The following is a 27,478-nucleotide window of genomic DNA, read 5'->3' on the forward strand; positions in this document are numbered from 1 at the left end:
GTTATATAATCAGTTATGAATAAAACTCTCATTTTTTAACTAGTTATAAATTTTTAATTAATAATTTATTTTCATCCTTAAAAAATGTTTTAACCTTTAAATTAATTTTAATTAAAATGACATAATTATTAATGCATTAAATCAGTAATAAAATATAATAAATATAAAAACATTTTTTATTTTTAAAATCAATTATATATTCATAATCACTTTTATAACCAGTTATAATATATATTAGTTATATAATCAGTTATACAAAACTTTACCCAAAAACATTATTTGTGGGAATGGATCCTCTCTTTCCTTTTCAACTAATCCATATTATCAAGTTACTGAGAGAATAAATGTCATTCTCTATAAAGTATGTATCATTTTTATTTAAATTCAAACAAAAAATGATTTATGAAACATGTCTATTAAGCTCTAAAAATAAAAACACCAGACTGAAAAAATTATAAGAGAACTTTAGTCCAGATAGTACGTATTCAAATTAAGAAGCTATTATAAGGAACTACAATTTAATTAGTTAAACATAATAGTACGTGGGTGTGTTATAAACTTTCAAGAAAACCACCTAATAATTTCTTCCTAGTCAATTTGTATGGATAAAAAAAATTAACAAGGCATCGGTTACTCACAAACACATCTGAAGTAGCATTGTCATAGCCAGTAGCAGCAGAAGCAAAAGAGACCCGAGTGGCAAAGTGTGAAATATTGTGATTAGGATCCAAGTACGGGGGCACATATGCTTTGATTCCAAAGGCTTCGGATAATAAATATGTTGCTATTCGGCCATTACTGAATCTCCCAGTTTGCTTCCCACCCACAAAGTCACGCCCATATGGCTAGAAATGGCTCCGAGCAACCATTGCTATGTTATTGTTGTTCCCAACATCAACCGATGAGTCCCCAAAGACGATCATTGCTAGAACCTTGCCACCTGCAACCATGACTCGTGTTGAAATAATGAGACACTTTATGCCCTAATAATAACCTAAGAAAACCTAAACCCCTCGTTGGTGGTAGCGGTTGTGACAAACTCAGAGGCAGAGTAATTAGAATGGGAAGCTCGCGAAGAAAATACAAGCAATTGAGAACCAAGGTCTGTGTGGGACTCCCTAAGAAGAACCCTAGGCTTTTCAAACCCTCTTTCTTTGTTCCACCCAATCTCTTGCGAACCCTAACTGAAGAGCCCCAATGGGACAACCAAGGCACGGTTAACAGCAACTACTCCTCCTTCGGCGTTCTCTTCGACCCTAACTCCCTCACTGAGCCTTCTCCCAATCCTCAAACCTTCAATTCTGGCCACTATCTCGAAGAAGACTACATCTTTTCCTTCATTCATCGAATCGAACAATTTATTATAGCGTAATTAATTTGAAGTTATTGTTATTATTTTGAAATATGAATAATGTAGTATTCTATTTGGATGTTGTAGACTTGAAATCAGCCCTAGGAAAGAAGCGAAGGAATGGGAGAAACGTGCTGCCTCAGCCTCTGATTCACTACAAGGAAAATGGCTTTTACCTATAGTCAAAATCTATCACTAGAAGTTCAAAATCTGTAGGTAGATGTATAAAGGACTTTGTCCTACAGACGTTTTTTGCGTCAACTTTGAGGGGTATACAGTGACAACTAATAGTTTGTCACTATAGGCTTTACCTATGGATATATTTTTACCTACAGTCAAATTTAACTATCACTATAGGTAACACCTACTATTTCAAATGTGTAGGTAAAAAATATTAATTTATACCTATAATCTCTAACTGTAGGTAAAAGTCAGTTTACTTGTACCTACGGTCTTCTGTAGGTAAATGTTATATAATAATAATAAAACTAGTTCCTAATTACACTCTTTGTTGATTATAATTTTTAATTAAATATACATGAACTTATTATTATGCTGCACAAAGTTAGAGATCTGCTGCAACATGGCCTTTGAAAAGTTACAACAACCTGCTACATACAATTAAATTTTTGTTAGCCTAATTTGTGATTATACACTTTAATTAATTAAAATTCACAAACTAGAAAAAAAGATATAGTTCTCATAATACCAACTAATTCATCTCAAGGAAAAGAGTGAAAAAAAAAATGAACAAAAACATGAAACTTTGAAGGTATGAAGAGTTAAGTTCAAGAAGAAAGGTACCTGTAAAGAGGAATTGCATTGTGGAGTTAGTGTATTTTATAAATTCTATATGATTTCTATAGGTTTTCATAATGGAGGAGAGGTTTGCAAAGATGCAAAAGAGAGTGATTTATTCTGTAAAAGGGAAAGAAAACTATCAGTCTACAGCATCCATTTCTCCTCTGCCTTTGGCTTTAAACATTTAGGTAGGAGTTAGGACTATCATGTATAACACAGAAGAAAAGACACATCAGATTTGCTCTTACTGGCTGCTACAAATTACATAAATGTTTGGTTTCTTGGAAGAAAATATGTAAACTAGTGGAAGAAAACACACCTTTGGAAGATATGAAAAGTGGTCCACTCTTGAAAATCTGCAAGATATGAAATTACAGGAAATTAATTTAGGTATCAGAGGGGCATGGAAACTTTCGCTTCAAACTAGATGAATTTTATAGTATTTTTTCTTCCCAAATTTGCAAGCCTCTCATCACCTGGGTAAGGACAATTATGATATGCTCAAACAAAATTCCATGTTTGCAAAGGACAACAATTACCATATTGCCGCTTCCACCTTGAGAATGCAAATTTTGCTCTTGTGGCCCAGACACTAATAAAAAAATTGGCTTTAGATCTCTAAAAATATCATAAAACCATCATAATTATATAAATCCTGTTGACCAATAAATGCTACAACCATGGTCCTAATATTAAATATTAAAATATATTTATTTTATTTAATTAACATTTTTTTTATTAAAATTAAGCAAAAGTGTAACATTGTCTTAGTTTGCTCAATAGTAGTTATATGGTACACCTGAAAATCAATTTATATTAATTAACAAAACAAAAAAATTCACACATTACAAATAAATAAGCTAATAGTAAATTTATTATAGTATGTATTATGTTATATTAATTTATAATTATTAAGTTATATAAATATCATAAATTTTAGTTATATAACAAATAAATAAATAAGCTAATAGAGGCTGAATAAATCTAGTTGGTGAGCTGTTGATCTAGTTTCTTAAATAATAGTATTATAAAGGGAACACACATGAATAAACAATGATTCTTATACTGTGATATCTGTTATATTACATGATTAAAATTTTATATTACACGATTCAATATTTTGTGCTGAAAATTGTTATATTACATGTATAAAATTTTATTCATATTATTGTCAAATAAAAAAAAATATTCATATTGTCTATGATTTCAATTAATTACTAGGTATAAATTGCATAACCTATAGTATAATTTTAGAAAAAAATATAATTGATGAATTGTGATTGAATATTAATATAAAATAGTTCTAATTATCATAAAAAATTATATAAGTTATGATTTGTGATTAAATAATAGTTATTTTATTAAAAAAATTGAATGTAAAAAAATTTAGAACAAGTCAGGCACTTTCATTTAACAAACTACAAACTACGCACTAGACTCGCTTATGGAGAATGTTTGGTACCTATATTATATAAAAATGAATATGAATATGGAAACAGCCTTACAACCAATAGAGTTTTAAAAGTATTTTCAAACATACACTTACTTTTGGGAAGCAAAACAATCACCTTAGGAAAGAAGCGAGAGAAACCGAACTTAGTCAACAAGAGGACATGCTCCATGATTAAAATTGCTGCAAGTCCAGGCTCTATTTTCCATTTTCCCTCCTCATCATATAGCCATGCTAAAATAGCACAGTTGGTGCATATAGACATCAGTATAAGAAACTACAAAATGAAAAATGTTCTCGAATTAGAGTTGTAGACAAATCAAGTGTATAATTCATGGTGTAGATATCTTCCATATAGTTGGTTATTTGGTGAACATGTTTTCCAATTTATAATTAATATGAAGTGGATTATCAAAAATAATTGACAAGCACCTTCCAAAGTCTGTATATATAAATAAATACCTGAAATATGTTAAGCCAGACTCCTACTCTTGCAACGGCACGAGGAACAGGCCGCCTCAAAATTACTAGTAGCTTCAATGCATCTGTCCTGATCTCCATAAGGTTGTTCTGATCAAGTAAGTTGTCAACGATGTAATATTTTATAAAAGCCCAAAATGAATTAAAGAGCATTTATAGCAATAGTGAAGGCAAGCAAAAGCAAGTGCAAAAAAGGGAGGTAGATAAAAGCATTTATACCACAGCAGCAAAAGCAAATGCAAGTGGGAATGCGCAACAAAAGACTAATGACTAATGAACAAACACATCAGTAAAACACATGGATAGTTAAGATTGAAGCAACAAAACAAATTTGTGATAACTGATGATGACTAAGTTAATTTTTTTTAAAAATACAAAACTTTCATGAAATTTGGGTTCCGAAAAACATTTAAAAATCTCACCTTTTTGCTCAGAACTCATGACCAAATTGATTCCATTTCAACTCCAAAGTACATTCCATCCCGAAGTTCTAACTTCTCCTCAAAAACTAGACCAAACAAAAAGCTTTGTAGTTGTTGGAGTGACTTGTCATATGGGGAATCGGCAATGCAAAACATATGCAACAATACAATCATGTAATCAATCTAACTGATTGGTCTATCTGTGTCCAAACATTTATATAGGTGATTAGGTGTAAAAAAATTTCAGGGGGTACAAGACAAGCCATTCTTACCTTGAGAGTATTGTGAATTCGATCTAATGCCATGCTACCAAAGTTTGTGAGCATCCCCAGGATAAATTTCTGCCATGAAGCTACACCAGTTAGATATCTTTAATCATATGCATTGCACACTCCCTTGTGTTTAAATACCTCAAGATGCATTAATGAATAAATTGTACAGCCCAAAACCATCATCATTTGCAAGAAAACGATTTGTGCATATTGGCAAAACTAGGAATAACAGGCTGATGAAGACAAAGAACTACATTTATTTACTCAGGGAACATTCATTCTCTATAGTATTCCTTCATTAAATAGATTTCCCAGCCCCCATGTGAATGAAAGCCATCTTGCGACTCTACAATGATTCCTTGTGTACAAAAAAACAACGAGTAGTTACTTTCAACTTCACTTCTAAACTACAAACTTCTGCAGTTTTAAACAAGAAAATTCACAGCCATGAAAATTATACTCAATTGAACATTCCAAGAAAAGCAAAATAAATTGCAATCTGCAGATTATTCATTCCTTTATTGGATAAGGAGAATGGAATAATCATTTTCATATAATGTTATAAAGCTCAGAGTCATGGTCAAACAAACCTTTGCCCCATAATATGAATAAATCTCATCAATTGGCTGACTAGTGAAGTCCCACCATTGAAGTGCCCAACTTCTAAGAAGTTTCTTTCTCTTCTTTTCATCTATCAACCAAAAGCAACATTAGTTCAGCCTTCAAGTCACACTAATCTAGAGAAAAATTGATGGCACATGTGAGTAAAAACACTATGCAAAGGAAAGACTTGCTTAACAATTTCCACTGATTCCAATTTCAGAAGCAGATTCTCCCCAATTTCCCAATGGATTTCTTTTCCATCAAATTTAAGGGTTTTTACCGACTTGTTGTTGTTTACCTGCAAATTCAATTACAAGAGAACCAAAATGTTATGACATGTCAAATTGTCAATAGGAGAGTTCATGCAAGATTGCAACTCCATGAGAGAGTATGAGAGCGTGAGAGTGAGAGGGTCAACTGAGCGAAGGACTAGGGTTCTTGAACCTTCACACGTTACTATTTACATACAAATATACTTTCACCATGTACTTAAAATGAACTCAAATTTTGCAAAAAAATTCACCCAGTGGTTCAAAAATTAAAGAAAAGAATAAGTTTGTTATGAAAGATCAAATTAGAATAATAAAAACTTCCATAAGGGATATAGTCCTGTTATGTTATCACAAAAAAAAAAACCAAAGATCCCATGCATCTTCATACAAAGTAACATCGAGCTGCTATATTGATTGATCTTCTTTCCAATTTTGGATGACAAAACTGTATCCCAATATATACCATTTTAGCATCCAGTACCTTCTAGTTACCTAGAGAAACAAGTCAGTTTGAATCTTCAGCATCATATCATAAGATTACACGAAATAGATTATAGAGCAATCTGAAACTAATATTGAGGTCTAAATTACACAGACACACATAGGTTATTAATATAATTATGTTCCAGCCAAGTTATTCTGTTTACTTTATCTCCCCTGAGCTTTGACATTATCATTTAGTGGGATCATATCACCAGCCAATCTCTCTCTCTCTCTCTCTCTCTTGAGTTTAATATTATCACTTAGACATTTGTCAGGGACTTTATCTAGTTGAAGGTAAAAATACATTTAAATTTCAAATGATCTAACACTCAACCTGAAATTTAATTAAGGCCTACAGAGTATAGACAATTTCATTTTACCTTTTTAGAGTATAGAAGTTCTTCACAGATAATCATAAAATGAAACGAGAAACCATGAACAAACAAGGAAGAAAACAGAATGCAACATCGTTTTAAATAGGCAGATCCCTCCCTCGCTTCTTAACATGTAAATTTCTATAATATTTTGTTCCACTTTCAATACAATAGTTTGACTACATAATAGAATTCATAGTTGACCATTTAATAAAAGAAATAGAAAAATAGTCAACACTTTTTGATATCTTACCAGCATGTCATGTCGTAACAGCCTTGAGTAAGCTCAATCATTCTACAACACTTTTTGATATCAATCATTCTAGGAAGCCTCATTAATTCCTTGTGCATCCCATTTAGACTAGCATTGTTTAAGCCTTTTCCAGCTTGCACTGCTTTCTTTGTTGTGCTCACCTAATAATGTATTACAATTATTCACAAGCACCATACAGACAAAAAAATAGAGAGAGAGAGAGAAAGAGAGAGAGAGAGAGAGAGAGAGAGAGAGAGAGAAGGGAATCTAATAGATGCTAGCAATAAAAAATGTTGAATAAACAATTATGCATTAGTTTGAGAAAAAATTTGACTGTATTCTCCTAACTCTTAATCAAGTTCTACATGTTATAGATACCTGGGTGCGAGTATCACTGGTCCACTTCCTCTGGTTTTTAACCTCCACTTCATCAATGCCATACAAAGAAGGATCTTTAGAGGCTATAAAAATTTCTTTGTCCAATTCATCCACTTTTATATCAAAAGAATTATATTTCAATAGTTTGAATAGGTTGCATTGTAGAAGGAAAAACCATAGCTTAAGATGTGTGCGCATTTAGAAGAATTGGTTATTAGATATTAGATGATACGAACAATCTTAGAATATGTTTGGGCATTTCAAACATACCTAGAAACTAAAAATTCAATAACATATAATGAATCGGAAATGTAATTAGGAGAAGTTGGCTAACCTGTAAATCCATCTATGCTTGCACTATGCTCCATCCCATTTTGGGAACCAAGAGCAGCATGAAAGTCAATTATGCATTTAATATCATATTCCCTACAACATGATAATTAGGCATATTTTTTGTCAGAAGGAAAAACAAAGTTCCAATTGTGCTATAAACCTTGAAGATAATGCTGCAAAATCAAAAACTATTGTGCCCATGAAAATGCATTATCTAGAGCTTCAAGACTTCCTCCAATAAATGGACTCGGAGGATCAGGATTATAAGCAATCCACCACCCAATTGGTATCCTCACAGTATTTATTCCATGTTTATATAGAAATTTGAAATCCACTATGGTGATAAAGCTATTTCTATGTCTTTTCAGTTACAACAATGAATAGGGAACACATTTGTATGTATTATTATGTATGTGATGGCGTTCATGGATGCAAAAGATTTTCACAAACAAAATATATATAAGTTTCATGAAAGGAAGTTACAGAAAAATATATGGAGACTTATTCCTATTAATCAAATGAATGACAAACTAAGTTGAATTCGTGTTCTTTCACACTTGGCTTGTTACAACCATTTTTATTCACAAATTTCATACTCACACAAAATCCACACATTTCCCTGATTTTTTTTCCTTTTAAAAACAATCAAGCTAGCAATTAAAATTAGATAAGGTGACAATTGAATTCTTCTTCTCCATCAATTTTCACACAAACACACTACTTGCCTATCAATTTTCACACAAACACACTACTTGCCTATCAATTTTCATGCAAACATTCTAAACTAAACCTCAAGGTCTTAAAAAAAAGTCTGTTATTGCAATTTTAGCCAGAATGGCAAGGTTTTTCAAGGTTTATCGACAATTTTCTGCAATATCAATAAAAGCAATGAAACCGCAACCTAGCAACGGCGGAGGAACAAAACAATCCAAAAGCAGTAGAAGAAAATGCAATTAACATTCATTTACCTAGCCAACGTAGGTCATTTCCGATCAAGCTAACCTTCTTCGGAAAAAGCCAAATCCAAACCACGCTTCTCTCGTGCCCTTCCATGCATTGTTCCAATCACAAACATGTTTGGTTCCCGAGAAAGCGAAAGAAAAAGAAAAGAAAAAAATGAGCATGTCACGCCAATGGTGTTATGCATGGAGACCTTAAGCCCAAGAATTTTCTCTTTACAAATAAGAAGGAGAATTTTGTTCATTGACATTGGACTCTCCGTTTTTTTCAAACCAGGTATTGAGTGAGGGAGTGAGTTTCTTTGTTTTTTATTTAGTTTTTTCTTTTTCTGTTTAGGTCTATAGAAGTTAATCTTTTTATTCATGTCATGGTTTTAAATTGCAGTTTTGGTGAGTCAAAAAACTTTTATATTACAAAAACATATGGTTATGGTTGTATTGTAATGTGTCAAAAGACATTTAATGTGTCAAGAAAAATATTATCATATAATTTTTTTATAAAAAATAATTTTTTTATATAATAAGAATTGTTTTACCTACACCAAGTAGTTGTAGGTATAAGTTTTTTGAAATTTTACCTACACTCATCATTTGTATGTAGAAGTCTTTATGATTTTACTTACACTAATTGATTGTAGGTATATGTTTTTTTTTGGAATTTTACCCACACCAAGTGACTACAGGTGCAAGGAGATTTTACATACACTCACTATTTGTAGGTTGATTTTTTTTTTATTGAGTTTTTCTTACACCAAACAACTATAGGTACAAGTCTTTGATTTTACCTACCATAAGTATTTGTAGGTAAATGTTTTTCCTAGGTTTTACCTACACTAAATTAAACATGTAGGCAAAAGTGTTTGTAGGCATAGGTCATTTTTCTTGTAGTAATTACAATGCAACGGATTCATATTAGTCGCCTTGTCGATAAATACGAAGATGATTATCAGGTTCAATGTTTTCAATATTTTACTCTATTATTTTTGTTTTTTTTTTGTTGTTTCAGGTTTTAAGGTTTTTGTTAATGCACTACTAAAAAATAGGGTTTCAACATCGGTTATTTAGGACTTTCAACATCGGTTACTAACCGATGTTGAAAGTACTGACGTTGAAAATATTATCGTTAACATTGATTTTTCAAAACCGATGTTAATATAAAATTACAACATCGGTTATTTAAATAGTCGATGTTATATAACAAGACTTATAAAAAAAAAGGTATTATATCTTCATATTCTAAAACTGATGTTAATATATGCAGACAACATCGATTTTTAGTAAAAACCGATGTTGTATGTGTATACTAACATCGATTTTGGTACAAAACCGATGTTGTATGTCATTTTAACATCGATTTTTCCAAAACTTGATGTTAAGATTCATCAAAAACATCGGTTTTGGTAAAAAACCGATGTTGTTTTTTAGGTTTTTTTTTTAATATGGTGTCTGGTTTTTTAATAACCCAAAAATTAACCTGCAAATTTTAAAAAGCATATCACAACATATCATTTTCATTTTGTTTTGAAACAACTTTTATCAGAAATTCCATGGTTAATTTATTAATTACCATGAATTAAAAGAATATTTAATGTTAATGATACATGAATTGTAAAAAATGCAAAGTAACTAAAGTACAAATCGAAAATTGCCTAAACACTAACTAACTGTTTCATTTTTAACTTTCAAATAAAATTTTGCCCACTGGATGCGAAGTGCCTTCAATCTTTCTAGTTCGAATGGTCTAACATCATTGAAATACTGCATGATAAAACATAAGTCAATAATATATAATACAAATTATAACAAAATGAAATTGGTTGGAATTAAACAATTAATATTTCCCAATTATTCTTGAAACTTCCTAAAATTATAGTTGACATACAGTGCATGACATAATACCCACACTTAGTGCTTCCTTTTTGTTTATTACACTAAATACATTATGAAATGTAAATATTCAATGTTAAGTACAAATTAGTGTACATAGTATTAAAATATAACTAGAATTATTTAAATAACTTACTTTAACAACAATTCACCTAGCAGCAGCCTTGGATTTACTTTGTGGAGTATCATCAAGTCCTTTCAAAGCACTATACAAACATGGATGTGTATTATACAATTAAAATATTGATGTTCCCGACTAATGCTAATGCAAATGTATTGAAAAACAACACTGACCTGCTAATTATTCCTTTGAGATAGTTGTCTGATCTATTATGCAACAAACAAAATCAGATGACAACATTTGCCTTAGGCAAAATGACGACCATTTGCCAATGTGCACTGCAGTGGAAAACAATATAAGTTATTATACTATCATACATTAATTAAATTCATTTGTTCATTTTAATTTACTCATTCAGGTAGGCTCCTAGGTACACATCCCTCCTTGAATTCTGCATCCAGTTCTTAATATAACTTTCTGATTCAAATTGTGATTGCCCAGATTTTTGTATGGACTGTAGCTCGAGGAATCCATACACATCGGCATTCCCTGCTCGCATACTTGTCTCGGTCATACGCCTATTGTTGTTAAAATAGAGTAAATTATGTATGAATTTAAAACAATAAGTTAAGTAGTAAACAATAATGTAAACTGACTTACAGAATCCACAATTGTATAACAGAGATGTTGAGACATTGACCACCGTGTGCTATTTCAGATAGATCTTCATGCTTTATGTACAAGGGGAAGTTGTCATTATACACCCCAAACACGGTAGGTTTCGCCGGTTTCAGATATAGGGGATCATCAACATCATGATCCAGCTTATCTGTAGGTTTTGCCGGTCCCACAGCTCCATATTTATCCAACATAGTTAAGTAACATAATTTAATTACAGTGAACACTTTAATTGAAAAAAAACATTTAATCCAACTAAAATACCTATCCTGATAAACGCTTGACAAGATGTCTCGGCCAAGCAAAGAAGGTGTTATGTGTCTGCTCCACTAACTTAACCTCTTCAGTGGGCATAGGAACCGGAGCATCTGCATCTCTAATCTCCTCATCACCAACCTTGACTTGGTCAAGGAGCAAAGGAATATTGTGAATGGTTGTGGACCCCTCATAAAGTCTTCCTAGGGCAACCAGGTAGGGAGGATTTTCTTCAACGTACAACCAGTATTTTTCTGAGTCACCCGTGTCTTAATCGTTCCCTGAGGGATCAACACAACTCTCCTTTGTGCTGACACGAGCAGTTGAAGGACCAACCTCAGGCTCAGAAGGAAGTGCGAGTCCCTGTGATTGCATTTGCAATTGAAACTGGGACTACATCTGGCTAAAGGATAACATTAGTTGTCGAGTCACTTTTATTGTGATCGACTCCTCCAGCTGGTCCCTAATTTGTTGCGTCAGCTGCTCCAGGTCTTTGGGAGCCATGGAGGAAGACGTGCGGGAGGTCCTTGGAGCCGGTCCAAAGTATTGCTTGATCGTGACACCGACTCCAGTAGCATGCACACGACCAAGGTGTTCTGGTCGCCCAATGGCAACAGTCAGTACATCCTGATGTCCATGAGCGACAAAGGAACCCTGTGAGGCTTGCTCCTCCAATGAATCCTGTAAGGAACACATTTATTGGTTTACTCAACCACACAATAAACATAAATAATTACAATTAACAATTGAAAGTGACTTACAATCTTGTCAGCAATTTCCTTTGCTGCCTTAGACGTCATTTGGTCAGTTTTCTTTGTGCAAGCCATCTTCCATTTCACGTGTCGTCTGATGAGAGATGGAGGATCAATCACGGTGTCAGTGCTTCCGGATTGAGCAGCTTCCTCCAGTTTTTTCTTTTTCTTCTCCTCCATCATCTTGTTTTCTAGAAATTCATAACCCCCACGAGACAACACGTGAGGGGTAGTGTTTTGTTTCTGGATGGCCTGTGCCTTTTTCACACATCCTGCAAAAATTCAACATTATTGAAACTTATCATTGCAATGTATAATAATAAGTGAATTTAAAGTTGAAAACAATGAAAATCACAAAGTTACCTCCCACGAAGGGTCTTTGCAGCTCTGACAAAATTGGGCCCATTTCTCCTTGCTAATGTCGTACTTTTCGCATATAGTGTCATTGACACTGTCCTTGACGGCTGCAAGTGCCCATTTGGATGTCAAATCAGACTTAAACTGTCTCCACCACTCCCCCATAGTCTGAAGTATTTTCTTTTTTGTCCTTACATCAGATGCTTCACGGATATCAAATTCAGCCTGACAAACGAAAAATTAGGTTTATTGTTACTAAATTCAAATTTTTAGTTAATAAACAATATGCAACATCAAAACTAAAATACTTGAATATCCTTCCATATCAAATCCTTTTGAGCAGCAAAGACTTGCTTCCAATTCTCGTATGTCACATCCATCTTATCACGAGCGATGATCCCCAAATTGTTCTTAACTTCTTTCTGTGGGGATCGTTCGCTTTCCCAGAAGCAGGATACACATGGACCAGGGGTCTCTCTGCCCCAACTGGTCTAGTCGCCAATGATCTTAGACATGTGGCCTTTCTTGTCTGCTTCAAAGTAGACGGCGAATGCAATGCTGCACCAGTAGGAGGAGGAGGAGAGCTGGGCGGCGTAGCCATTTTCCTGTAAACAAAAAAAATAAGTATCAATGTAATTCAATGGACTGAAACTTAGGATGTTATCAACAAAAATTAAGTATCAATGTAATTTAATGGACTGAAATTAAGTATAAAACAAAAAAAAATTACATTAGACGATGTTAATTAATTCTCCTTCATCATGATCATTACGATTAGCATAAACATCGTCAACTTCTTCTTCTCTGACGACATTAGACGATGTTAATTAATTCTCCTTTGTGCTTTCTTAATGTTTCAGAAGCATTATCATTAGCAAAGATTGTATCTTTAAACCAATCTAGGAAAATCTTGTTATGCTCTTTCAAGACCCTGTTCTTTGACATTTTTGGATTACTTTCCTTCACTAAACCTTCATGGCAAAGTATGTATGGCAAAACTTCATCACTATTATTCAACTCATACAAATGAGCTTGTTGCAAATCTTCTACAGTTGGAGTGATAACATGCAGTCCTCTTGAACCCTTACCTCTCACTCTTTCGTCATGCCGAGACTCGGGAAGCCCAACAGGTTTAGCTTTTTCAATGTACTCTGAACAAAATTCAATGGCTTCTTCTGTAATGTACCTTTCAACAATAGATGCTTCTGGACGGTGTAGATTCTTGGTATACCCTTTTAAGATCTTCATGTATCGCTCAACCGGGTACATCCACTGCAAATCAACAGGACCACAACATTTGATTTCTCTGACCAGATGAACAATTAAGTGAACCATGATGTCAAAGAAAGCAGTAGGAGAATACATCTCCAACTGACACAATATAATAGCAGCCTCGTTTTCCAGCTCATCTAACTTCAAAGGATCAAGGACTTTGCTACACATGGCATTGAAGAAAAAACACAACCAAGTTATGGCAAGCCTGACTTTGTTAGGCAAAATGTCTCGTATGGCCACGGATAACAATTGTTGCATCAAGACATGACAATCGTGAGACTTTAAGCCTACCAACTTAAGATCCTTCAACTGCACAAGGCTCTTAATATTTAAAAAGTATCCTTGTGGAACTTTGACCCGGCGCAAACACTGATAAAAAATTATCTTCTCCTTTCTAGACTAAGTATGACAAGCTGGAGACAAGTATATTTTTTTACCATTAAACCTTGGATGTAATGACGCTCGTATACCATCTTAGTGAGATCTTGACAAGTATTCAAACTATCTTTCATCTTGCCTTGAATGTTAAGGAGCGTCCCAATGACACTATCACATACATTTTTCTCCACATGCATAACATCAATACAATGTCTAACATCTAGATCAACCCAATACAAAAGATCAAACAAAATCGACCTTTTCTTCCATATCCAAGTCTTATTTTTTCCCTTCTTTTGGGTCATTCCAAATATAGTATTTAGGTGTTGAACCCGCTGGAAGACCTGGTCACCAGTCAATGGTATCAGTGCATTTTCATGCTCTTGACTTCCATTAAATGCTTTTTTCAATCGCCGGTAAGGCTGATGAGGTTTTAGAAAATGTCGATGCCTAGTGTAGACTGTTTTTCTACCGTGTTTCAGTTGTATGTAGCTTGTGTCTTCTTCACAGATGGGGCATGCATGATGACCCTTAACACTGTAACCGCTCAAATTCCCATATGCTGGAAAGTCATTAATAGTACAAAAAAGCATTGCACGCAAAAGAAAAGTCTCATTTCGAAACCCATCAAACACTAAAATCGTCCTACAACTTTGACAAATCTTCAATTAAGGGACTGAGATAAACATTGATGTCATTTCTAGGCTGTCTTGGGCCCGATATCATCATAGAGAACATTATGTATTTTCGCTTCATGCATGACCAAGGAGGCAAATTGTAAAGTACTAGCAAAATTGGCCATGAACTATGTTGAGTGCTTAAACTACCATATGGATTCATTCCATCAATGGCTAGTCCTAGCCTAAGATTTCTTGCCTCTTTGCTGAAATCTAGATACAAACGATCAATCTTCTTCCACTGTGAGGAATCAGCCGGATGACGAAGCATTCCATCGCAGTTTCTCCCATTTGCATGCCATGTCAAGTCTTTTGCATCGTCTCCATTAGCAAACAGATGTTTAAACCTTGGAATGATGGAAATATACCACAACACCTTCGCTGGTGGGCCCTTCTTTGAGTTTTCATCACTACTACACTCCTCATCATCCTTCACTTTGTACCGTGATACCCCACACCTAAGGCATCTCGGCATTTCTTGAAATTCATGTCTGTACATTATGCAATCATTAGGGCAAGCACGAATCTTCTGATACTCCATACCCATCGGGCACAATATCTTTGAGTAACTTTTAGGCAATGTGTTTTCCTCTGGTAGCATATCGTGCACTACTTGAAGTAGTGAACTAAAACTTTTGTCACTCCACCTATATCTAGCCTTCACATTAACCAGACTTAACATCCCCGACAACAGCGTCAAGGAATTCTTTCATCCCGGATACAAAGGTTTCTTTGAATCAGTTTGCAATGTATCATACATAGGGGCATGTGCTTGCTGAAAAGACTCTTGTCCAAGGTCATGAATCATATCCTCCAAGCAATCTCCCATTTCTACATCAAACGGTTTAGATTAGGACCCGCTCTGCATGTCTGTCAATTCACCATGTCATATCCACGTCGTATAATTCTTCTTAATTCCATCACACAACAAATGCTCTCGTATATTGTCGACTTTTTGTCGTCTCTCATTCAAACAATTTATGCACAGACGAAAAAATTTCCCGTTTTCATCCAGTCGACTTCTTTCTGAAGCAAATTTTAGGAATTGTTCCACACCTTCCTCATACGCAGGACTCAAGCGACTTTGATCCATCTAAATAATAACTTCGTGATACTCTAAAACTCATTCAATGAATGAAATCTCACTTTTTCATTTAAGGTGTGGCCCTATCCCATTCAGGAAGACATTTTTTTATGGTAGATTCATGCATCAAGGTTAATCTTATTTTGTTAACCTTAATGCATGAAGCTACCAAAAAAATATGAGTCCAAGTACACGACATGAAATCGGTGACATTAATTCCTCGATAATCAAGTATGCACTCAGAGAACAACTAGAAATATATTGTATCGAAATTTCATCAAATTAAACAAAATAATGTTAACCTTAATGCATGAAGCTACCAAAAAAATATGAGTCTCCCCAAACTGTCCAAACGGACAATTCAATATTCAATACAATGATTAATGCAAATTGTCTGCAAGAATCATTGTATTCAATCTCAAACAGGAATCTATGGTTCACTCATTATGAACAAAAGTTGAATCTAAAGCAAAGTACATTAATGACATACAACAACATGCAAAAACAATCATAACAAAATTAAGCATCAACAGTTTATGAAAAACTTTCGTACCTGTGATGATGATCAGTATAGTGTCCAGTAGCGAATGTCGTGATCACGATGTAAACAACTAGATAAATAGTGCCAACAAAAAAAGTATTTCAATGCTAAGTAAGATATAACACAAACTTTGATATATCAAGTAAAACTTCGATATAACACAAACTATGAATTTTGAGTGTTTAGTAGGAAGTATAATAAACAAATCTAGCATAAATAAAAATATAAATCCAAGTGGGTTAATTACAACATACTAATGCAATTGAAATAGTCCTAATGGCTTTGTGCATATTAAGATATTAGATAATCATGCATTTACCAATAATGATATCAAGGTTGATAAAATAATGGAGAGGTAGAATGCAGAATATATTCAACTAAGTAATATAATAACATTTGGATAGAAAAGCAATAAAAAAAAGGTCCCTCCATAAAGATGCGCTCATGGATTGGTTCTGAGGAAGCAATGGAGCAGTGGTGGTTTGTTGTTGACTGTAGTAACCTTGGTATTGCACATGGCCACCATATTCATAACCATAATTATTATTAATAGTAGTACTAGAAGGAGCCATAACAATGGATTGTGGTGGATGATGGAACTGATGGTAGCCACTTGCAACTCTACTATGGTCATTCTGACCAGAAGGGGAAAGCCAAAAACTGATATTTGGATTGCTGCATTTTCCTCCCACATGTCACACAGTTAAGGGTGGCAGTTGTGGGTGATAGAGAACTAAAGTGGAAGGCATTCGGGTCGTTGTGTGTTGATCTCATCTCTCTTTTTTGTGAAGGTATTTGAACAATTAAACTTGTCCTCACTTAACCTTCCTAAAAGGATTCTTAGCTCACACACAAATTAATATAGCAGCAAAGATCTTTGAGTTCCAGTCAACTAATGGTATATGAAGCACATACTTGAATGTAGTACAAACTCTTAATTTTTGTTTTTGGTTTTTGGTGTTTAGTTAATCCTAAAATTTAGGTCCATAAGTGAGATGCAATAACAAGCAAAGTGAAATATTTACAATTTAGACAAAAATATGTTGTCAACTGTAACATCCCATTTTTTTCATAAATAAATTTAAGAATTTTTTAGTAAAAATAATAAAAATAAATAAATAGAGTAAATAATAGGTCGTAAATGCCCCTAGCTATAAATAGCAACATGCTAGGTTTTTCAACGGACTCCTCAGCCTCCTCTGCCTCTCATTTTCGTTTTTCCCCTTCTCCTCTCAAAACCCTTTCTTTTTCCCACAGCCCACAAAACCTGTCTCAGAAAAACAATGATCTCGGACTCATTAACCGTTGGATCGTCGTAAAATTTGAACACCACGTTCGAAACCCAATGTTGAGCATTCTCACCGTTGGGAATTGCAAAATAATGTCTGAGCTTAGAGGAAAACCCTTCGCATTGTAGCTTTTTATTTTCCTGCAGAAACCCAAAACTGTCTCGGTAAAACTACGATCCCGATTTCGTTAACCGTTGGATTTTCATGAAATTTGGATATGTTTCTTTAAATTCAATTTCGCACACTCTCACCGTTGGGATTTGCGAGATAATATTCGTGGTGGGAGAAAAAGGAATCGCATGAAAACAGTACAAGCGGAGGCTTCAATCTCTTCTCCGTCTCTCTGACGTTCGAGAATTCTATCGGAGCAGTCGGAGGAAAAACTTGAGGAATCTCAGGGAACCGCTATAGATGCCGCTATCGTTGTCAGAAGACACGTGAGTCCGCTTAGAGGTAAGGGATGAGTTATTCACAATTGGGAACTAGTGAGAATATGTGTAGGGATCCTTAGAGATATCAATTGGAATGGGTTTTGGGGTGTTTTTGCAATTTCATTTTATCCTTATAATTATTACAGTGAATTATATATGTTTGACAGACCAATTTGATGCAATCCTCCCTAGGAAGGGACCAATCACTAGAACCATGAACAAGAGGCTCCAAGAAGATTGGGCTAGAGCTGCTGAAGAAGGCCCTAGGGTTCTCATGAACCTTAGGGTAGATTTCTGAGCCCATGGGCCAAGGTTGGGTCCAATTATCTTTGTACATATTAGACTAGGATGTCATTATATTTGGTTCTTGTATTTAGGGCTCCATATTGTAGGTAGGGTACCCTAGAAATATAGGATTTTTCAGCCCTTGTATTTTTGGGCACCTAGACTAGTTTTTGTATTAGGGGTAGTTTTGTAATTTCACATGCACTAAGTGGATATTTGATGTGTGTGGTTGGAAATATATTTAATTGAATTGGTAGAATCCCAATCCAATTAAATTTTAGAGGGGGAGGTGAGCATTTGCTTACTACACCCCATTGCCACATCATATAGTCACACTTTGTGCATGTCCTTCATGCTTTTCATGCCTCATGACACCTAAGCACACTTAGTGGAGAATCTTGGAATTGATCTTGGATTAGTGGGCTGAACCATAACTAAAATTCACTAATCATAATTAGTGAAATTTTGGCTCCACAAATTCAATTTCAAATTCAAGTGACATTTGAATTTTCCTCCAATTTTGTGTGACACTTAGGTTATAAATAGAGGTCATGTGTGTGCATTTTTTTCAACTTTGGTCAATTTCAGAGCTCTTTTTGAGCACAAAATTTCGTGCTCTTCTCTCCCTCTCCCTTCATTCATCTCCTTCTTCCTCCAAGCTCTTATCCATGGCCTCCTATGGTGGTGAGCTTCTTCTAGACTCATCTTCTCCTTGAAGTGGCATCTCCTCTCTCTCTTCCTTCTCCATTCCGCTGCCATTTATCTTCCAAGAAGCAAAGGAATCCATTGATGAAGAAGATCCTAGGCCTACAAGCTCCAATGGAGCTTGCAACACAATTGTTGTGAAATTGATATGCTATTATGTTGAGAGTGAACCCTATAAATTGAGTACCTTTTCTAATTAATATGAATTGATAAAATAAAGTAAGGAGAAATTTAGAGAGAGATATTGATTTTATATTTTCTCTTTTTCTTGCTGTTTAGGTTTTTATATATAATTTAAAAAATTAATATCATAATTGAAACTGACCAAAGTGTTCATATAATTATTTGGAATTTGTGCATTGAAAGCTTACTTTAAAATTTGAGATTTAATATGATGTATGCTAGTTTATATATATAGAGGTAGTTATTTATATTAATAATTTATGTAAATAATATTGTAGAGTGTTATAATATGATTCCAAAAATTATTAAGTGTTGGAGTTTAAGAATATTATGGTTAAATTTTATGAACATGTGTATGTTGTACCTTATGAATATCATTGGGAATGTTATGAGATGGTTGATGTGATGTTATGAGATGTTAAAGTGTGGACATGATATTCGATTGTGAATAAGTGGATGTGTTAACATTTGATGTTACATTAATTATATCGTGAACTATGAATTATACAATAACCCGACCAGTGTTTATGCGCAGTGTTAAAGAGAAAGTGTAGGTTCCTGGTTAGGAACCAGTGTTAAATTGTAGCGCAATTGTGTTCAACATGTTTGAAACATGAGTGTGAGGTCGTGGTATTGTATAATTCATGAGCAGTGCTTATAAATGAAATATGTGATGAATTGTGGAATGATATGTTGCCTTGAGATTATAATATTGTTATTGAGATTGAGTAAAAGTGTAAAGTAGAACAGGTGTTGAATTGTGAGATATGTGAAAACATGTGATGGTGGATTGTGACATTATGAGATGTGAAATTGTGAATGAGTTTTGGTTGTGAATAAGTGTGTGATTAACTCTTGATGTGACATTATTTGTGTTGTAAGCTGTGAATTGTACAATAACCCGACCAGTGTTATCTTGAGAAAAGTGTAAATGCGCAGTGTTAAAGAGAAAGTGTAGGTTTCCTATTTAGGAACCAGTGTTAAAGAGAAAGTGTAGGTTCCTATTTAGGAACCAGTGTTAAATTGTAGCGCAATATGTTGTACGTGCTTAAGACATGAGTGTGAGGTCGTGGGTATTGTATAATTCACTAGTAGTGTCTGTGTGTTAAAATGATTTTAGGGGTTGAACCTGAATCAGGAGGGAGAGGCCCTGACGGACTCTTCGGAGTGTAGGCCTTGGGGGTCACCGGGTTTGAGTGCTCCTTTAAGCCTATGCTGATCCTATATGGTTGGAGCATTCTCGCAAAACATCGTGACCCTGACTGGTCTCCCTATGATCTTACTTAGTGAGAGTGACCTGGCAAACCCATTGTGTGGTGTGTCTTGTTATGTACTCCTAAGCGCCCCAGGGTGGTTTTCCACTGACATGGTACCACATTGCATATAGGCTTGAGTCTTAGCATAACTGTCTCATGCGCTTGCTAATTGTTTATTATGAAATTGATGCGTTATTATGTCTTGATCAGAGAATGTGATTTTTGTGTAATGTGATTGATGATTGAAAAGTGTGATTGATGGATGAAAAGTGAACTTTGAATGACAAAGTGGTGGAATTACGTGAATTACGTGTAAGTAAATTTTATTTAGTTTATATGATATGTATATCTAGTTGTCTTGTTTCTCTATTAGTTAGGAATGTGATAACTCACTCCCCGTGTGTTATTTGTGTTTGGATCCTGTGATGATCTTGAACTTTGTGTTCGGGGGAGCAGACGACTAGGTGAATTGCTTTAAGGAACATTATGCTGAAGGACGTCGAGACACAATGCTCTGATAGAATGTGACAGTGGGACATAAGTTTTTATATTAGTTGCATGATGTTAGTCTATTTTATTTTATTTCACTGATTTAATAAAATATCTATGTAAATTTTGATGGCCTTATTTTGAGCCAAATATGTTTTAATAAGTTTTAATTGATAATAGTGAAGTGAATGTGAACCTTTTACCCGTGTGAATTTGGTTACCAATATTTTTATATATTTTGTTTATTTATATATATGTCGGGGTAGAGGGTGTCACATCAACACTCCACGCCATATAATATAGATTTCAGGATTTGTCATACTTCTAGAATCCTAAGAACTAAAATTCACATAAGACCATACAATACAGATTTCAGGATTTGTCATACCATGTACAAGTACCATGAACATGTGTCATTAGTGGTAAGGCAGGCTTTACCTTCTCAAACTATAGTGCTTAACAAACTAGTTTATACAAGTGTTTAGCAAACATAAGAAAAAAAAATCATAAACAACTTAGTCCATACAAGTGTTTTACATGATTTAGAAAACATTATGATAAACAAATCCAAACTAGTTTATTCTAAGATTCATTGTCAAAACCAAAGTTTCTAATTGTGAATAGCTCGCTAGCGTATAGGTTGCTGGAATGATTGCAACATAATATGCCATATAGCGTAACAAACTGCAGCTATTCTCAAATATAGCTCATACTATATGAATAGAAGTGTCAATATATATGAAAAACTATAGCCACATTAAAAAACATCTCATAAAAATCAATGAAGAGATAATGACAAATATATCTATGTTCTAGAAGCATATAGGAAGATATCCAACCTGACTAGTAATACATTATTACACAGTATAGAACATAGCAACAGAGCCAAGGCAAATTATGTTTTTAGCATAAATGTTTCCAACATAAAAGTTTCAGCATAAATATTAAATAGTGTATTTTATTATTGATGCACGTGAAATAGGGGGCGCGTCTCCTGTTAAGCCCCTACCAAACCTAATTCCAACCTCAAACGAGTATATTGGTTCTGAAGATTTGGGATTCTCTTTTGAAAGGGGCATAGAGAAATCCTTTTAAAACCAAATCACCAGTGCTATCTTCATCTTCCTCTAGTGAATTAAAACAAAGGACTAACAATGGAGGGGGAAACAGAGTTACTACAGTTAAAAGGTTGACTAGAGCGATTACTGGAAATGGTGGCCATGTAGAAGATGAAGACATCAAAAGAAGAAACAATATGTTCTTGATGGAGGTCACTTATGATGGGGACCACAGAGAAATTATCAAGCTGCTAGCTACCTTAGAACTCAAAGTTGAAGAATGTATTCAAAAGGTGAAGATTAGCAAAACTGGAGGTGCTGCCTCTGGTTCTTGATAAAAATACTTTATTTTAATGTGAGAGGCCTACGTGACAAGGCCAAATGGAGGGTAATTAGTAGTTTAGTAATCAATAAGGAGATGGACTTTTTGGCTATTTAGGAAACAAAAAAGCAGGATGTGAACGAAATGCTTTGCTCAACACTTTTTGGGAGTGGAAATTTAGGTGGGGTACATAAGCCAGCAATTAATTTAGTAGGGGGTATCCTATGTATTTGGAATAAAGACTCACTTGACATCTCATCCAAAGAAGAAGAGCTTTTAGTTCTAAACTTTAGTGTATTTTATTCCATTTCAGAAAAACAAATAGTGGTTTGCAACAGTGGAAATTTGATGCTTGTAGCAGGATCTCTACAAGTGGAAATTTGCAACAGTGGTCTGCAACTTCCAGCCTAGGTAGTGGGGCATGATGCACCATATACCTTTATTTGGTAACACAATCACACTCAGTCCTGTTGTTTTCCTTACATCTTTGAATTTGCTTGCTTTCATTTTGTTTGCGTTATTACTTTTAGCTTTAGAATCAGGAGCTAGTACACTAGCCAATACTACTATTCAAAATCCTTTCCTATTGCCTTTATATCAAATCCTAACTATTCATTAAGATATACATCTAAAGCTCCAAAATATACTTATGCTTGGTTCTCAATTTTCAAACTTGAGTACCTTATCGGTTGTTCTAATTTGTGTGTTAATATTGTGTTTGATATCAAACTTCCCCACCTACATGAATCATCAACCACATTACCTAATTTAAACCTTATAATTTCAGCAAAGGTATGAAGTAAATTCATTATTTCGGGTTTAAATGTATCTACGAAAAAGAATTTCATATTCATATCTCTTACACATAAAGATGAGTTAAAAGGTGAAAATGGACAGCTGGAATGTAATGTATGCTGTATAGTTTCAACAGAAAATTGAAAAATAGAAAAAAGGATTCGGCTCTTAATTCATGCATGTATCTTGTGGTAGATAGAAGTATAGCTATTGTTTGCTTTAAGGTCAATTTGGTGTTTTCTTCATTTGTGTTCCCTACATCCTGCTTATGATATTTGAGTTTAGTTGACACTATGCTTGCACTGTTTCTCTTTGTAGTTATGATTTAGCCTTTTGAATTTTCTTTTGCATCAACTCATTTTTATATTACGTATTCTAAGATCCTTTAATGTACGGTTGGCATGACAAAGCAATGCTATATGAGCAATATCACTGGAAATAGCCAAGGAAGAAGAATCAACAATATAACTTCATGGTATGCTTTTTAACTCTATCTATTTTTTCTTTAGAGCTGATACTTTTGTTTACTTTGTGCTTTATTTAACATGAATACCTAATTATCTACTAAAAACAACTGTGTTGTTGTAGTGGAACAAGACCTAGGACAAGAACCACTGAGAACATTACTACTACAACTAGCCTATTTACTTTCCTTAGGCCATTTCTATTTTTCTTGCATACTTTTTCTTATCATGCATAAAGTGACTATGTAAGCAATACACACAACTTTTTCCTAAATAAGTTTCACATATAGGGAGCAAATGAAAACTTTAAACAAAAGAAGCAAAAACACACACTAAATCACATGTTCTGTAATCGTTGTTGGTGCAGACAATTCCATCCATATGAAAAGCCGAATTAGTAAGATCGAACTTCAATGTAACCTTAGTTAAGAACTCAAGTGCCAAACCACTTGTGCTAATAACTTTTGGTGAACTTCAATATTTCAAAAATTATATTACAAATCAAGTTCCTCCAAATCCCATAACAACAAAACGTAAAAAAAGTGGTACCATTTAGATTTAGAAGAAATGGAGCAATTAGGTGTGTTTCGCTTGTTTTCCTTGGATTTAGAGGAAGAACGAAATGCGTGTCTCTGAAGCTTGGGTCTCGTTGAGTTCCCTGAAAAAACAGAACCACGCAATTCAATTACCATATCCTATTTTACTAAACTTTCACAAAGACATGCATAAATAAATGAATAAACAGAAACACTCAAATAGGGTGAGAGTTACAGAGAGTACCTGTAGAGAGGGGCTACTGTTACTAAACAATGTTTGTAAGTTTCTCTCTTTGTAAGTTTCTTTCTGTAAGCAAAATTTACCATACTACACATTAGATAACTTGATGATGACCTTTGAACTATAAGTTAAGGAGAATTCAAATACTCTCTTGCATTCACTTATGACCACAAATACATATTATCATTCAGCTAAGCATATGCGAAATCAGATCAATCACAATTAAGCAAGATGCATTAACTATTAAAGCCTTTTTTATCATTTGTTTCAATTTTTAAAAGGGCTTGAAGAATTAAAGTCTAAAACCAATAACAGAAGTTGATATACCCCAATGGCTATGATTAAATTAGAAGATTTATGAAAATAAAGTCTGAAATCAATAATTCTACTTCAAGAATTCTACTTCAATAAAAGAAAAGTTGATGAAAGATGGGATATAACAGGGCAAATGAACAATAGTCTTCATCAATCATATGCACTATTGGTCCAACATTGCAGTGTCCATAGTGCATACAAATTTACAGTGAATTCTTTATGAATATTGTTATTGTTACACTTATTATACAGCCCCATGAAATAATATCACCACAACAGGCAACATATTGTCAAATTCAAAACTAAGAATGAGATGCATTTGACTAAGGCATTTACAAGTCACTGGGTCAAATAGTATCAAGGTTTACAAGCATCTTATCTTAGTACATGAACCCCAGAGCCCCTTTAGAACTATAATAAAATATGGTAAGTGCCACATCATTCCCTAGATTTCCAGTAACACTCCACACCAATATTTTGCTTCACTAAACATTGGAATGTGACACAACTATTGCAACAACATCCTTATCATAATTGCTAGGCCATTTCATGCCAAAAGGCACCCAATCCAAGAAGATGGACGAGCTTAATCTAGATGCCTAAAAGCGATTAACAAGTACAAAAACACCAACCTTATCTTCAATAGTAATGTGGCTAAACTAAAGCTAACTTTTATATGGATAACTGAGACTACACAGGATCAGTGTGGCAACATTCCCTTTAGGGAAACACTTATGAATTTGTGTTCAAATTACGTGAGTGGAAGATATATTACTTTGTTGATTGCTACTAAGAAATATGAGGTCCATTTGAAATTGGAACAACTAGAAGATGACAAATCAGAACTGAATAATTCAGCATGAATAAATAATAATATGGGTACTATTCTAATTTCTATTAACTTCTTTTAAAAAATGGTGTGAGACAGTGACTCCTCAAAGCTCAAAACACACAACAATAAAAGAAAAACCAGAACATTGTTTCATTTGCCATGGTGCTATACACATTACAACAGACACCTACCTAGCTAGCCATTAAGAATTCAAAGGACACCTAGCAATCTGAATTACCTCATTCAAAATGAGACCCTGTGAGCACCCCAAACGGACTGCAAAGTGAGCACCCCAAATAGACTTTGCAGTGAGCACGACTTCCACAAACCAAATCCTTGCAGTGAGCACAAGTTCCCCAAACTCACCCATGGTATTCAATACAACATGTTAAAGAGAAGAAAGAGTCGTGAAATGTGTACCTAGGTAAGGTGGCGAGGTGTCACGGTCTTGATAAGGTTGCAGATACAAACAGATACGGTCACGAAGAAGAAGCTTAGATGGACAAGAACAGAGTGCGAGCAAAATAGGGCTCGCGTTCTGATATTTTAAATGTAAGTCCAACATCGGTTTTCAATACAAAACCGATGTTAACCAAATGATGTTAACTTTAACATCGATTTTCTGGCAAAAACTGATGTTAACTTATCATACGTTAACATCGGTTTTCTGAAAACCCGATGTTAATTAACAGACGTTAACATCGTTTCTTCAAAAATCAATGTTAACGAATTAATGTTAACATCGGTTTTCCAAGAACTGATGTTAATGTCAGTACATTAACATCGGTTTTTCAAAAAAACGATGTTAAGGAATACACATTATTTACAATTATGCCACAACGTTTATCTTAACATCGGTTTTGTTAAAAACCAATGTTAAATCTACTTTTTGTAGTAGTGATTTCATTGTTGTTTTTGTAGAGTATGTTAATGGATATAAAGTTGAATTCGATGCAACATTCAATTGGAACCTTGCAGAAGCTATGCATGAGGTATCATATATACCAAAGCAAGAACCCTCTCCTTAAGGCCAAATGAAGTGGGAGCTTAATTAATTAATCCATGGACAAAACAGTTTCACGTGCAAGTCCAATTTTTTGTTATAGTGAGTGTCATACCCTAATTTCGTCCGGGGACCATCCGTTTGTTGAGATGCGACCCTCGTTTGACCACTTTGAGGTACTTGACACCCATCGTTAGGCAATCCATGAAGTTCTGTGACATGCCGGAAGTCAAAAGGAAGCATTGTTGCACAATCCATGAAGTTTCGTAACATTCCGGAAGCCAAAGAAGGGATGATTGGGTAATCCGTAAGGTTTCGTGACATTACGGAAAGAAAACAAGTATCGTTACGTAATTCGTGAGGTTCCGTAACGTTACGGAAAAAGAATCAGCAAAAAAGGGGTAAAGGGGGTGTATTTAGTAAAATGGGGGGTGCAAATAGTAATTTTCAAATCTGGGCCCTTCTAGAGGTTTCTGGGCATTTTCTTGCTTAAGGTGGAAGCAACCTAGCTTGCCTGGACGAGTTTGGCGGCCACCACCTCCCCCATTTTGTTATAAAATGGGCTTTCGGGGCTTTCGGGACACCCGTAATGCTTCCGTAAAATTCCCATAACCCTAAATATGAATATTTCACTTAATATGAGTCAGAAGGAAGAGAAAAAAAGTAGAAAATCAAGTCCTATAGCCTTTCGTAAGGCTTCCGTAACTTTTCCGTAAATTAGGAAAGAATGGGGGTGAACTTATCAAAATGGGGGGTGCAAATAGCAATTTTGAAATTTTGAATTGGGCTTTCCAGAGTATTTTTCGAAGCTGGATTGCTTCTGGAGGCAGCAAACCAGATCGCCTTGGCGAGCTGGGCGGCAACCTCCTCCCCCTTTTTCTTATAAATAGGCTGAAGG

General features: G+C 34.5%; 1 protein-coding gene and 1 long non-coding RNA gene across 2 annotated transcripts; one reads left to right on the plus strand and one right to left on the minus strand.

Annotated features, from left to right (window-relative positions):
• Nucleotides 1–1,060: 1,060 nt before the first annotated feature.
• LOC100783507 (uncharacterized) lies at nucleotides 1,061–26,615 on the plus strand. Its single transcript, XM_003555623.3, has 4 exons — nucleotides 1,061–1,324; nucleotides 1,438–1,498; nucleotides 9,320–9,381; nucleotides 26,499–26,615. The coding sequence occupies exons 1-4, from the start codon at nucleotides 1,061–1,063 to the stop codon at nucleotides 26,613–26,615; spliced, it is 504 nt and encodes a 167-aa protein (XP_003555671.1).
• On the minus strand, nucleotides 1,904–2,716 carry LOC102666683 (uncharacterized). The gene is made up of 4 exons (XR_420226.3): nucleotides 2,692–2,716; nucleotides 2,472–2,508; nucleotides 2,156–2,269; nucleotides 1,904–1,959 (listed from the first exon to the last, which is right to left on the minus strand). It is a non-coding gene; the product is annotated as an uncharacterized lncRNA (long non-coding RNA).
• Nucleotides 26,616–27,478: the final 863 nt, after the last annotated feature.

The sequence above is a fragment of the Glycine max genome, chromosome 20 (assembly GCF_000004515.6).
Source record: "Glycine max cultivar Williams 82 chromosome 20, Glycine_max_v4.0, whole genome shotgun sequence".
Classification (NCBI taxonomy): Eukaryota; Viridiplantae; Streptophyta; class Magnoliopsida; order Fabales; family Fabaceae; genus Glycine; species Glycine max.